Source organism: Pseudorasbora parva, chromosome 12 (assembly GCF_024679245.1).
Source record: "Pseudorasbora parva isolate DD20220531a chromosome 12, ASM2467924v1, whole genome shotgun sequence".
Classification (NCBI taxonomy): domain Eukaryota; kingdom Metazoa; phylum Chordata; class Actinopteri; order Cypriniformes; family Gobionidae; genus Pseudorasbora; species Pseudorasbora parva.
Genome location: NC_090183.1, coordinates 29018867 through 29032337, shown reverse-complemented (window position 1 = coordinate 29032337; position 13471 = coordinate 29018867). Strand labels below are relative to the sequence as shown.

General features: G+C 34.8%; 1 protein-coding gene across 15 annotated transcripts in view; it reads left to right on the top strand.

The window, feature by feature from the left end:
- Window positions 1-13471, top strand: part of sgip1a (SH3GL interacting endocytic adaptor 1a) — a 97605-nt gene that overhangs the window by 58825 nt on the left and 25309 nt on the right. For 14 of the 15 annotated variants that reach the window (XM_067459768.1, XM_067459778.1, XM_067459783.1 and 11 more), the window contains 7 exons: window positions 225-287; window positions 433-490; window positions 778-956; window positions 9279-9290; window positions 10535-10546; window positions 11343-11364; window positions 11543-11681. In XM_067459768.1, coding sequence (XP_067315869.1) covers window positions 225-287; window positions 433-490; window positions 778-956; window positions 9279-9290; window positions 10535-10546; window positions 11343-11364; window positions 11543-11681 — 485 coding nt within the window. The remainder of the gene's footprint in view (window positions 1-224; window positions 288-432; window positions 491-777; window positions 957-9278; window positions 9291-10534; window positions 10547-11342; window positions 11365-11542; window positions 11682-13471) is intronic. The other variant, XM_067459770.1, reaches the window with a different exon arrangement.

Genomic DNA, 13471 nt, shown 5'->3' with positions numbered 1-13471 from the left:
ATTATGTCTTTTTTTTTCTTTATTATGGATGACCCTGACTCAGGAACCCCAAGAGACTGAATCGGTACTGAATATAGAGACAGAATAGTCATTAAGCTAGAAGTGAATACTCAATAAGCACCTGTAGATTCCCCAGCGGTACCCTTAAATAGGCCAAAGTCATCTAATCTAAATATCAGTGAATCCGAGTGATGTTACTAAAGTTGTGTGTTTGATTCGATCAGCCACAGAAAAAGACCAATGGGGCTCCAAATGGCTTCTACGGAGAGATTGATTGGGATAGATATGTAAGTACATCTTTCAACAGCCTGATGATATTCTGCAAAAATATGATAGCTTAAGCCTACTACATTAATGGCTATTTAATTTCAAATATTAAATAGTACTACTGCTTCTGTGATAAAATCTCACTTCAGTTCTTTTCTTTTGCAGAACTCGCCTGAGGTAGATGATGAAGGATATAGCATCAGGCCAGAAGAGGAAGAGGGAGATATCCTTTAATTGAGCCATAAATTATTGATACAATTTTGAATAATTGCATTTTACCAATAAACAATGATAATTGTATTATTTAATTCTTAAAGAATTATAATTTTTGTTAAGGAAAACAAGGCTATGCGGTTTACATTAATAATCTGTTCAGTGCGTTTTTTAATGTTTTACATCTAGTTTTTAAAACCAATTTTTTGATAGATTCCCTGTGTAAGGTCTACACTGTAAATTCATCCAGTGTTCTAATCATGGCAATTTACAAATGATCCCTTAACATTCCTCCACCAGCCCCCAAAGAGAAGACTCACTTTTTCTCCTCCAGTGAGTCTGAAGAAGAGGAGGACCACCGCAAAAAGTTTAAGATCAAAATCAAACCCCTGCCAGCAGACTCTAACTTTGCAGCTCCCTCGGTAGATGAATTAAAAGCCTCCATAGGCAACTTAGCTCTGTCTCCCTCGCCTCTGGTGAGTCCAGCCAACGTTACCCATGCATTTCAAGCTTATTATTTCTTGTCACTTCTTCTTCCTTACTTAACATAGCAGATCATTTTGTTTGATTTGAATTACCTTGAACAAAACTGAAAATCATTTTATATATATATATATATATATATATATATATATATATATATATATATATATATATATATATTCAAAAATATTAGCAATTTTCATTTGTTACTTGAATCTATAACATTAAAAAAAACACATATTAGATCAATTTTAGCACAGATTAATTTGCTCTGCATCAAGGATCAGTTATATTTCCATGCACATCATGAAATTAAATGTTTTTTTGTTTTTTTAAGCAACATTTTTTTTCCCCGGTGCGCTTTTAGCCTTATTGTACTCTATATTATGTTGATACATTTAGTATTTCATGGTACGTTTATGAATCTAATTTTTCTAATTATTATTATTGGCTATCATATTGATACAACGTGAGTAAACTCAAGATCACACCGGCTTTTTCTGGTTCATGTTCAGTAAATCTTCAGTACATTGAAGTGCATTAAGACGTTTGGGAGACACTTAGTGTTTCTGTCAGTAAGGAGAGAAAATGTTTGTTGCACTGTTGCTGAGTGTATGTGTATTGTATAGTGACACTCATGAAAAGGAGGAAGTGCTTTAGGTTCTGTATTAACCTTGTTAACTTAATGTTAAAGTCAGATTATTAAAAAAAACAAGCCAAACTTGGCTTACAGTAGAAATTTCATTTTTTGTGGAGCCTTACTTGTAGATGTGTGGTATTATGAAGCTATCACACTGTGGAGGCTTTCTCTGGAGAGAGCAGCGTGAGCAGTTTAGATGGAGCTGCCTGCTATTTTAATAGTCGAAAAACGCCTACCTGCCATTTCACTAAAAACATTTTTGAGTTTTGGCAATCTATGTAGCTGCATCCTGTTAGTTAAATCTGCTTTAAAGTCCCCCTGTAGTCAACAATTTTCTTCCTTAAAACTTATCACCAAAATTAAATTCCATAGAATTTCTTTTTATTTATGCCCTAAAATAGCTTGAATGTAACTCTACACCCTTACTTAATTTACTATACACGGTATGAGCCCCGCCTCCACTCACTCACACCAGTTCAGAGATCCACATGTTTAACTATATAGTAAACTATAAAGTAAACTATAGTAAACACTGCACGATGACAAGTAGAAATACTGGTTTAATTCAGCCATATATGATTGAACCAGAAAGTGATTCACAAGAAATGGAAGAGTGAATTATACAGGCTCGTATACATACAAGTTGACATATCAGAATGGTAATGCATATTATGTATCACTATCTACTACGTCGGAAACATAGCGGAAACATAATACAATTAGCCTTTTGCTTGACTATGTTATCTAACAGCTAATAATGTGTTGCTAATGTTAAGCAAACCATGTTCCCGTTCGCCATGCTGCTTCCTTCTAAAAATCAGTATCCTTAGAAACACATCAGTGAAGAAAGTCATATTGTTTATCATAACAAAGTAATATACATCATATATATAACTCACCTGCTATATTGCTAAATGTACCCAATTTTTCATATCAACAGAAAAATATACCAGGATAACGTGGTTTCTCTTGAGACTCCCCTGCTTCAGAACTTGACTTAAAGCATATTAAAAACAACACAGACACAAACAACTTAACAACAATGATTTTGTTTTAGTAATAAAAAAAATAAAATGTAGGTGTACCTTTGTGTGCCCTACATACAGCTTTCAGGAGATGAATATGTCTGTGTGGGGAGTACCTGTCTAATCATTCTTCACTGGCTCAAACTCATCTTGCAACTAGTATTAAAATGAGCACGATATAAACATTTACGTTATAAAAAATTTAAATAAATGCTGTTCTTTTGATCTTTATATTTATGAAAAAAATTATAATGGTTCCCACAAAAATAATGAGCAGCGCAGTATTTTTAACGTTGATAATAATAGGAACTGTTTTACCAATTATAATGATTTCTGAATGATCATGTGACACTGAAGACTGGAGTAATAGCGGCTGATAAAACAACTTTGCCATACCAGAATTAAATAAGTTATTTTAAATTGCAATATTACTGCACAATATTACTGTTTTACTGTATTTAAAGTCAAATAAATTCAACCTTGGGGAGCATAAGATACTTCTTTTAAAAAACATTTTAAAAAATTGACCAACCCCAAACTTTTGAACGCTAGAGTACATTGGAAGTGCAATGATACTTTTGGTACTTTTGTTACTGTTAGTGAATTCAGTTTACAATTTTAATACATCTTCTTTAGCCCTTCTGAATACCATACGGATGACTGGCTTTTGCTGATAGCATTTTCCAAAGCATCCATCAGATTTTATTATATAATTTGATATTCATTGACTCACAAGCGAGAATGTGCTGCGAACATCTGGTTCATATGGTCTGTGCGGTTACAGACGATTGCACAAAAATTATTTCTCCAAACGGAAGTATTGACTTTTGAAAACTTTTTTGTAGATGAAGTCATCTAAAGTCTGTCTGACAGAGGTCATTCAGATGAGATATGGTGTAGATGAGTCTTATCTGACTCACTGAGCGTGTTGTTATCTGGAGTCAGAGGGAGTAGGAGTTTCAGGCGGAGTCTCTTAGTGTCACGGTTCTCTCTCAATAATTCAGCTTGGAAACTGGGCACAATGACTCCGCTGCATAGTTCGGCAGGCCTACTGACAGAGCGCTGGCATCCCGGCTAGACCATGTCACATGAAGAACTGGCACGCTAAATTATTCACACGCACAGATACATGGAACTCCGTCAATGAGCTTCTAAAACCTTTTTTGTCTTGTCAATCAGTCTTACTCAGATCTACAACTCAGGACCTCCTACCGGGTCTTTTCTTGTTCTGCCTTATTCCTGAAATTAATTGGCACTCAGATTGGTCTTTAGCTGTCACAAAGTAATTATCTTTTCTGGGGTTTTCATTAGCTCTTATTCCCAAAGTTAAGTTTGAATCTGCACATCTATGAATTCCTCTCTCAGCAGGCTTAATGAATGCTAAACCACATTCAAATATTTTTCTGAAAGTTTTCAGAAAAATATTTGGGCGTATTAATATGAAGTATTGATATATCAAAAAGTATCGATACTATACTTCAATAATTTTTTATTTTATTTTTATTTTAAAAGTTTATTTTATGTATACAATATGAATAACCTATGACAACGAATAGAAAAATTTTCCTGCTCATTTAAACCGTGATCCGAACCCACGCAAATGCTGCACGACATAACTAATCAATCACAGAGCTCACGTTCGCTCACGGATGACACTGTTTTCAAACAGAGCTGCATTTCCCAAAACTATCATAAGAAACCATTGACGCTTTTGAAAATGCAGCCCAGAACAATGCTCATCAGAAGACTGAAAAACATGTTTGAGCCTAGTGCAATTACTATCACCAGACCAAGCTCATTTTAAGATTGAACATTGGTCTGGGGAGTCTGCTCTGTATTTTCTACTGCAGAAGAGGCATGATAAACGAGCATTATTCAAATGATTCAAATGACAAATGATGGTTGAAGGATTATTCAATTGCATACAGACTATAGGAGGCGTGATCAACGGGCAACGACCCATCGCTTACATTTGACCCAACGATACATTTTTGTTTCAGGATTCTTTGATAAATATAAAGCTCAAAAGAAAAACATTTATTTTAAATAGTTTTTAATTGTAATAAATGTAAAAGTCTTTTCTCAGTTTTGATGAGTTTAATGCATCATTGATGGTTAATAATTACTTTAAAAAACTTTTTAGTGACCCTAAACTTTTGAACATTAGTGTATATTCAGTACAATTCAGTGTTATATATAAAATTATATATAATATAATTTTTTGGAAACTCATCCTAGAAATGGCTTACTTGTACTATATGTATTTTAACATCGAAAAATGATGCGCTTTAAGTAGACTTATTATGACCTCAGTGGCTGAAATGCACTTTGTCCAGTATTGGAACGCCTGGCATTCCTTACTCATGAATTAAACATCAGTCACATGCCCGTCCTCTACCATGGCAACCTGTGCTTATGTGTGTAACCATGGTGATGGATTAGATGAATACTCAACAGAAAAGTGTGAGCAAAGGTTGAACAACAGAAAAGAAACCATACAATAGTGATCTGTCATTTCAACAGGAGAGTGATAATTCATACATCTTGTTGTATTCTCTGTTATACTTCACCTGAGTAGTCAGGGCAGAGATATTGCTTCCATCCAGCCAGCCATCCGGAATGTAGGGAGAGATAAATGTAACGGTGGAGTTACAGTCGAGCAAAAACAGAGCACAAAGGCATGGGGGTTCTTAAAATAGCACACCTCTCGGCCAGGTGCTGGGTTCCAGCTGGTATTCATGTTTTATTGATAAGCTTTGCTTCTTTATTAAGGCTCTTGTATATGGGCAGTCATCCAACAAGAGTTAATAAAGCTACAGATGGGAAACACTGTGTGCTCAGAGCCTGTTTGATCATTCCACAGTCTTAATTTCAAGCTCTGTGGCAGAACGTTGACATGTAGCAAGCCACATTTTTTTAAAGAAATAGTTTACCCAATAGAACTAAAATGTTGCCATTTATTCGTCCTAAACTTGTTAGAAACCCATATTACTTTTTTTTTTTTTTAGATTGTCCAGGGTGCTTTTGTATAATGTATAAAGTGTGATGCTTTAACAAATACCATAGAAAGTAGCCAATATGCTATTTTATGAAGATGTTAAATAATTTTGTTTCAGGAAAAACACCAAAATAGTGGCTAATCTTAAAACCATTTTCCATTGCTTTCAAGTGTCATTCATTGCCTTATTATGCATCATGCCTATACTGTACACATGTATTATTGTTGCATTTCCTCAAATATCAAGCAGACTGTTTTCAACATAATAATAACAACAACAACAAAACAAAAAACTGGAGTAAGGGCTACTGAAAAAATTCAGCTTTGCTATCACAGGAAGATTTACAGTTTTAAAAAAAATTAAATAGAAAATAATTTAAATTTGTAATATTTCACAGTATTACTGTTTTTACTGTATTTTTGATCACATAAATGCAGTCAGCTCTCTTTTTACTCAGATCTGACATCAGAATTTGCATTTTATCAGATTTGTTTTTTTTTGTTTTTGTTTTTTGCATCCGTTTTAAGCCACTTCCAAATGTGGTTTTAAATCAGATACAAATCTGGATATCTGACCCATGTCTTAACGTGTTTATCAGATTCTCCTTGGAATTCCAAGCCAACACAAGGGCGACACGTTTGTCCACAAAAATAGCTTTTAAATGATGTTTTATAAAGCAGACATGCCTGTATATGTGCTCGTGCTACAAACATACAACTTTTTATACTGAGGTGAAAACTTTATAATTATAAGATTGCACACAAACATAGAAGCATTCAGGAGCATAGATCTATGAATTTTTGTAATAAAACCGCTTTGCTACTAGGTGACAACATTGCTATTACATACAGACACATTCACAATATCTCTCTCTCTCTCTCTCTCTCTCTCTCTCTCTCTCTCTCTCTCTCTCTCTCTCTCTCTCTCTCTCTAATTCCTGCAAATTCCTTCAAATAGATGAAATATTACCGCAGTACTAAAATAAATAACGAAAATGTGCGGGGTTTTTTTATCAGTCTGTATCCATTCAGGGAGATTTTACACTGCAAACATCTTTTAATGTATCCATGCTGTAATCATGGCCACACTGTGAATTATAAGATAATTTTCATTCAAACCTGAGGGTCAACCAGGTCGCATAGTAAAGCGGGGATTTTGGGCAGGGATTTATGGAAACACAGATATCAAATACCAGTTGTGTCTAAAGTGATTGTAAGCAGGTGGGACAAACTATCTGATATGATCAAAAGATCAGATCAGTGCAGCAGTGTCTTTCAAAAATATACAAAATCTTATGGAACCTTTTGAAAACTTTTGAATGGTAGTGAAAACTGGAAATTTTTTGAATGGTAGTGAATATTATGTGTTCCATGGAAATATAAAAATCAAATATGAGTTTGGAACCATGGGCCCTATTTTAACGATCTGAAACGCAAGTGTCAAAGCGCGAAGCGCAAGTAACTTTGTGGGCGGGTCTCGGCGCTGTTGCTATTTTCCCGGCGGGATAAATGGCTCTTGCGCCCGGCGCAAATCTAAAATGGGTTGGTCTGAAGTAGCTTCATTATTCATAGGTGTGGTTTGGGCGTAACGTGAATAAACCAATCAGAGCGGCATCCAACATTCCCTTTAAAAGCAGGTGTGCCAGTTCCATTGGATTGCTATTATTATGGCGTATTTACCAGGTGCACGTTCTTGTAAGAGCAGCCCTTACGAAACAAAAATATATTGCAGTATATTGGAAAATTTCATGCAATACATTAGGCCATATATTCACATATATGGGAATTAATTTTTATATTTTTCAATATATTGCAATATATTGAAAGCGGCAATCATTTGTATATTTTGCAATATATTACATGAATATATAATATATTTTATAGTACAATATATTAAAATATATTTCAAGTAATATATTGGTAAATATATTTTCCTTTCGTAAGGGAGTGAAAGACAGAGAAGTTGTGTTGTATGGGGATGGGAGCAACCCACCCACAATAGCGTCGGTTAAACAGGCGTCGGTTAAACAGTTTTTCAGTCGATTTATTTTCCTGGTTCTTGACGAACAAACCAATTTGTCAGATGTCCTTATATACATATATGTCTTGCCACTATTGGGCAAACAGGTCTGATACTTAATTACTACAATAAGCCTGAATAATTTGTAAGATAGATTTATGCCTATTTTTTCACATCTTCGTGGCACACCACAATGTGTTAATATTTTTTTTAGTGTAACAATTTATGGTTTGCAATAATAACTGTTGCCCCTTATGAAAGGAAAATATATTTACCAATATATTACTTCAAAATATATTATAATATATTGTAAATACATGGAATAATATATTGATGGTATTATGCATATTATATATTCCTGTAATATATTGCAAAATATACAAATGATTGCCGCTTTCATATATTGCAATATATTGGTGAATATAAATATTAAATCCCATATATGTGAATATATTGCCTAATATATTACATGATATTTTCCAATATACTGCAATATATTTTTGTTTCGTTATGGGGCATCTGTGTAGATTTCATGAGCAAAGTGTAGGCTATGCGCGTTGTGCACGCTATACATAATGGTCAAGCATGCGGCCTTAAAATAGCATAATGAAAAACGCGCAACGCGCCACTGACTTTAGACTAGGTTTTTTCTGGTCAGTGGCGCAATTGTTTAATGGAACAGCAAAATAGCACCAGGGATTGTTTGCGCCGGAACACGCCTCTTTTTTGCGCTGAACCACCCAGGGAGCGCAAGTTCATTCACTAGTTTAGCGACGTGCTTCTGTGGAGGGAAAAGCGCGCTTTGCGCGGGTGCAAAATAGGAATGACACATGCGTCGGTGTACAAAGTCAATTGCGCTGGGTGCAAGATAGGGCCCCATATGAGTTATTGAAAATAGAATTTAAATTTGTGGGTGAAATATTTCTTTAAAGGGTTCATAACATGCACGCAGTTACTGTCTGTCTCATGTTAATTTTGAGTACCTATAGAGTAGTATTGCATCCTTCATATCTCCGAAGAATCTTTAGTTTATCAGATTTATAAAAGACAGATATGCTGTACCACACACACATCATGGCATTATCCCTGGATAACTTTCGCTTCCCTGTACTTGCCCGCCGATTGCCAACAAAACAGACATTTGATGCAGTTTAACTCACCGTCTGTAGTTTTGACTCATGACAGGGAACAAATAAACACTTGCATCCACTCTTCCCTTAATGCTGGGTTATTTGGGAAGCTGAACAGGGTTTTCTTTTCCTCACAACCAAAAACACTCTCCTTTTAATTAGCTTATTAAATGGTTGATTTTTCACATTCACTCAAGCTATGAGTAAAGTCATTGAGGTCACTCACTGAGATCTTGATCTGTTGCCACGTTTGACTGATCTCCTTATTAGTTGAGATATGTGCTGGAGGCGATATCTGTGGTTGACAGAAAAATTGTGAAAATTGCAAACTGTGGGTTTGCTCAGTGTTGCATCACACTGTAGATTTCTGCCTTGTCATTCCTCTCAAATTCACTCATTATCAGCACTATACTAATGTAGATAATGCTCTCTTTTCTTCTGTCTCTCTACCTGCCTGTATTTCTATTTCTATCTGTCCTTACTCTCATGCTGGCTGATATAGAGGAATAGTCCGGTAAGCTGTTTATACTTTGTCATCCTCTTTTAGATTGGCATCTTCTAACATTTCTCTTTTGGCTTGGTGAATTTGCATGCTTGGTGTTTAATATGCCTTAAGAACTGATCTAGGGTCAGTTTGTGTGTTTACGGGTGGACTGTTGGATTACTGAAACAGGTAATAGACTGTAGAAATGTGTAGAGACTATTATATGCTGAATATAGTATACAAAATAAATCAGATTTAAATGTTGATGGGTTTGTATAGTTTGTACTTTATAGTTTCACCAAGAGACTATCTATATATCATCAAAAATGAGCAATAATCAATGTAATTTTGCATCTGGTGTTAATGCATGTTTCACTTCAACACTTTTGTGCTGTTTATTATTTGAATGAGTGGGCTGCCAGCCTTAGTCATCAGACCAGCTCTTATATTAAATCATTTGGTTGCATGCCAGTCTTTGTGCTTGTCCAGTCTTGGCTCTGATTGGTGGGGACCATTTCCTACAGCCTATAGGATTAGACTTTGATACTGGTACATCATCCTAATCTCTAAGAACTGAACTCAGAACCCTTGTTCCTGGACATAATTCAACTATGATGGAGGGAGAACAAGGAAAAAATAAATATAATAAGGTTAAATTGGACTGAAAACTTTTTTTCTCCTTTAGTTTTCATTTTAACTGTAAATTTGGCCCAGGAGTATTATGCATGACCATAAAATTTCCCACCGTATGGCATATAATCTCTTAGTAGTGAGCAGTACATATTTTCTATGATTTTAGATCCTCTGAAGACGTAACAGTGCTGATATAAGCAGCACAGGTGCAAAGTTGGCAAATCGTGCACAAATGCCATTTTTAAGAATTGCTGAAATCTGGGAATGTCATTTACCCTCATGCTATTGCTATTCCAAAACAAAAGGCAAAACTTTTAACTGAAGCTTTAAGATTCAAAAGGACCATTAAAATATCACACAAGTTCTTGATATGCCTATATATTCCGCTTGATATGCCCTATATTTCATATCTTCTTGAGCTATATTATAGTTTTATGTAATTAAGCGCTCAAAATTGAAGTCATTCACTCCTTACGTGTCACTGCCTTCATTGGGTCTCAAAAAAAACGATTAAATGACATCATAAAGGTGAATGTAGAGTCTAATTCACACCCTGAGCATGCTTTTGATCGAAGTCTGTATTACTGATTTATCACTTTCTGACCAGGTGTCTCTTCTCTCTTCCTTTTTGCTGGTCACAGAGACGTAGCCCGGTAAGTGCCTTTTACTATTATTTTTCTGTTCACCAGTGTTTGAACCACTTTATGACTTGAAGCAGTCATACAGAGGCGAACTTTTGCATTTTGAAGATACCTATGTTATCATTTTAATGAACTAGAAGCAAAATTAGAAATGTTTAAAGAGACTTAATACTTACATATGATGATGATCTTATAAAGATGCAGTCAGGACCAGTAAAAATGATTTACATTTATATAATTGAAGTATTATTTATTACAAATCTAGTAACTCTTTACAGACATCACTTTTTTAAAAGCTAACATTAGCACTCTTATTCACTTTCTCTCTCTTATCTGGTCTAAATAAAAGCCCATGTGAATAGAAATACTGCTTACTTTAGTGCTATAGATCCATTACAACAAAAAATGCTTACTTTAGAAATCAAGCAAATATCCTTTTTAATCATTTGTAGACTGGGTGTCGTAGAGCCTTGCATAAGCTATTTTAAGGAGGTCTTCATCTAAATACTGAATGATATCTATTATCTCACATTTTTGTATAAAGAATGCCATTTTGACTCAAACAAATTATGTGGTCACATTCAACATGGAGAACCTGATGTAATAGCATTTATGACAGTGTGATTTATTACTAATGCATGAGTCTGATACAGCATTTTACAGGGTATCAAGCCACTATCTCTGTCTGAATTTGACTTACCATTCCCTTGATTAAATTTACCCACAATGCACTATTTTCAGCTGATGAGCGATATGGTGTTGTGAGCTTTTAGTCTTATGAATGTTTTGGCCTTCTGTCTGTTTTCAGGGGCTGGCAAAAAGAAACCCCAGTAAGTACACTTAATACAATTTATTTTTGGGTTCATGAGTCTGTTGTCTATGTCTATTCAAATCTGACAATGCATAGTTGTCTGGAATTAAATTGTCTTGTGAATAAAGAAGTGTGCTTGCGTTTGTAGGAGTAGGTGTAGTTTATTTGTGTTCTTATGAACATGATGTTATTCTCAGGTGAAGAAATTGCACGACCGAGACGTCCTGTTCCAACACCTGCACCAGCTCCTCCTGCTCCTGCTCCTACTCCTGCCCCGTCCCCAACACCTGCATCTGCATCTGCGCCTGCTCCTGCACCCATACCCGAGCCTGCTAGGTATCTATACGCACACTTACACACTTTTGTCTGTTATTTATACTAGTTAGTAAGTTTATTATTGTTCACAAAACCTTTTTGTTTTGAAAAAATTTAGTGTGCTGAAAAATAAACTGAAAGTATAAATGTGCACAAACAAAACAGAGCTGAATGGTTGGAATGAATTATTCTCCCAAGCCTGACTTCTAGTTTATCGTGTAAACGCAGGTTCCTTATTTTGTACACAGCATTTAGCTTTTTAGCATTTTGCTGCTAAATGTTAGAGTTACATTTTTATGCTAAAAGTAGCAATGATGGTGGATTTATATTACATTTCATTGTCTACGAGTACTGCAGTGTTCAATGTTGATATGATTTTTACAAAAATAACTTGAATGGTTATTTTAATGGTATTATTTTGAGAATGTTACAGTTTTTGATAATGCGCATTGTGTGTCATTATAGGTAGATTGAACAATTTGTTCTGAAACTACAATTTCTGGATCTGAAACTAAATTAGTCATTAATTATATTTATTTATAAAGCACATTTAAAAACAACCATAGGTTGTTGTACATGAAGTTAAGATAATATAAATAAATAGACAAAATATAAAAACATTACAATAAAGCTATTAGAATTAACTTGTATGGTGTAGATAAAAACTAAAAGTAATTATGTATCAATTAAAATATCTAGTTCATTCATCTATAGAGCTAAAGTCTAGAGGGCGATTAGGTCCTTTACATGAAGTCTGCAAGCAATCACATCATTACCGCATGGCACAAGGTGATTGGCCTCTGCTGGTCCTGCAGCCAATGCGATTGCTTGCTTAACATTTAAATTATTTGGTTTATTATTTTCTGTAAGCTAATAATAATAATGATATATAATAATAATTGCTAGACCTGCAGCGTGCTTTAAGAGGTCCTCTGAAACTCCCACCTCCCCTAGCTCCACATGCCTACAGTCAAACCAAAAATTACTCAGACATCAGATATATTATTATATTTTCCTAGTGGGTGTAGGACACTATAGTCCATTGATGTAAATGAGGATAGCAAAATAAAGTAAACTGTGACATATTATTCCCAAAAATTCTTCCCACAGTAAAATGAATAAACATTTGGGACCAAAATTATTCAGACACTTTGAAGTGTTTTTTTCTTTAATTCCTAATCAAATCAAATCACCTTTATTTTTATAAGTCCAATTGTTTCAAAGCAGCTTCACAGTGTTAACAGGAAGATAATGCGACGGGATTTGATTCGGCTGTACAGCTGCTCTGGTGAAAACGGTGATGTTATTCAGCTCAGTCAATGTAATGTTGTAATGTTCAGCTCAGTAATGTAGTTGAAATTTATGTGTCCCCAACTGAGCAAGCTAAAGGCAACGGTGGCAAGCAACCAAAACTCCTTCAGGGCCGGAATGGAGAAATCAAATCAAATCTAATGCTAATGCGACCTTTCACATCACAGACTGAACAGAATGAAGCATTGCTTGGTAATTAGTTGACCTAAATTGGTATTATCTAAATTGGTATTATCTAATTGTGTACTTAAATTTAACAGCTGACAGCTGATTGGGTAATTGTAATTCTAATATACCTTACATACCTTTCAATCAAAGTTCTTGTCATGTTTTATTACCATGTTATAAACTATAGTGAACAAACTGTGATAATGTGAGAGAATGTTGAAGGTGTCTGAATAAATTTTGGTTTGACTGTAGATCTGCTATGGGATTTATGTAGTCTATGTTTATTTATGCAGCAGCAGCATATCTTCCATGTTCACAGCAGTGCATCTGTG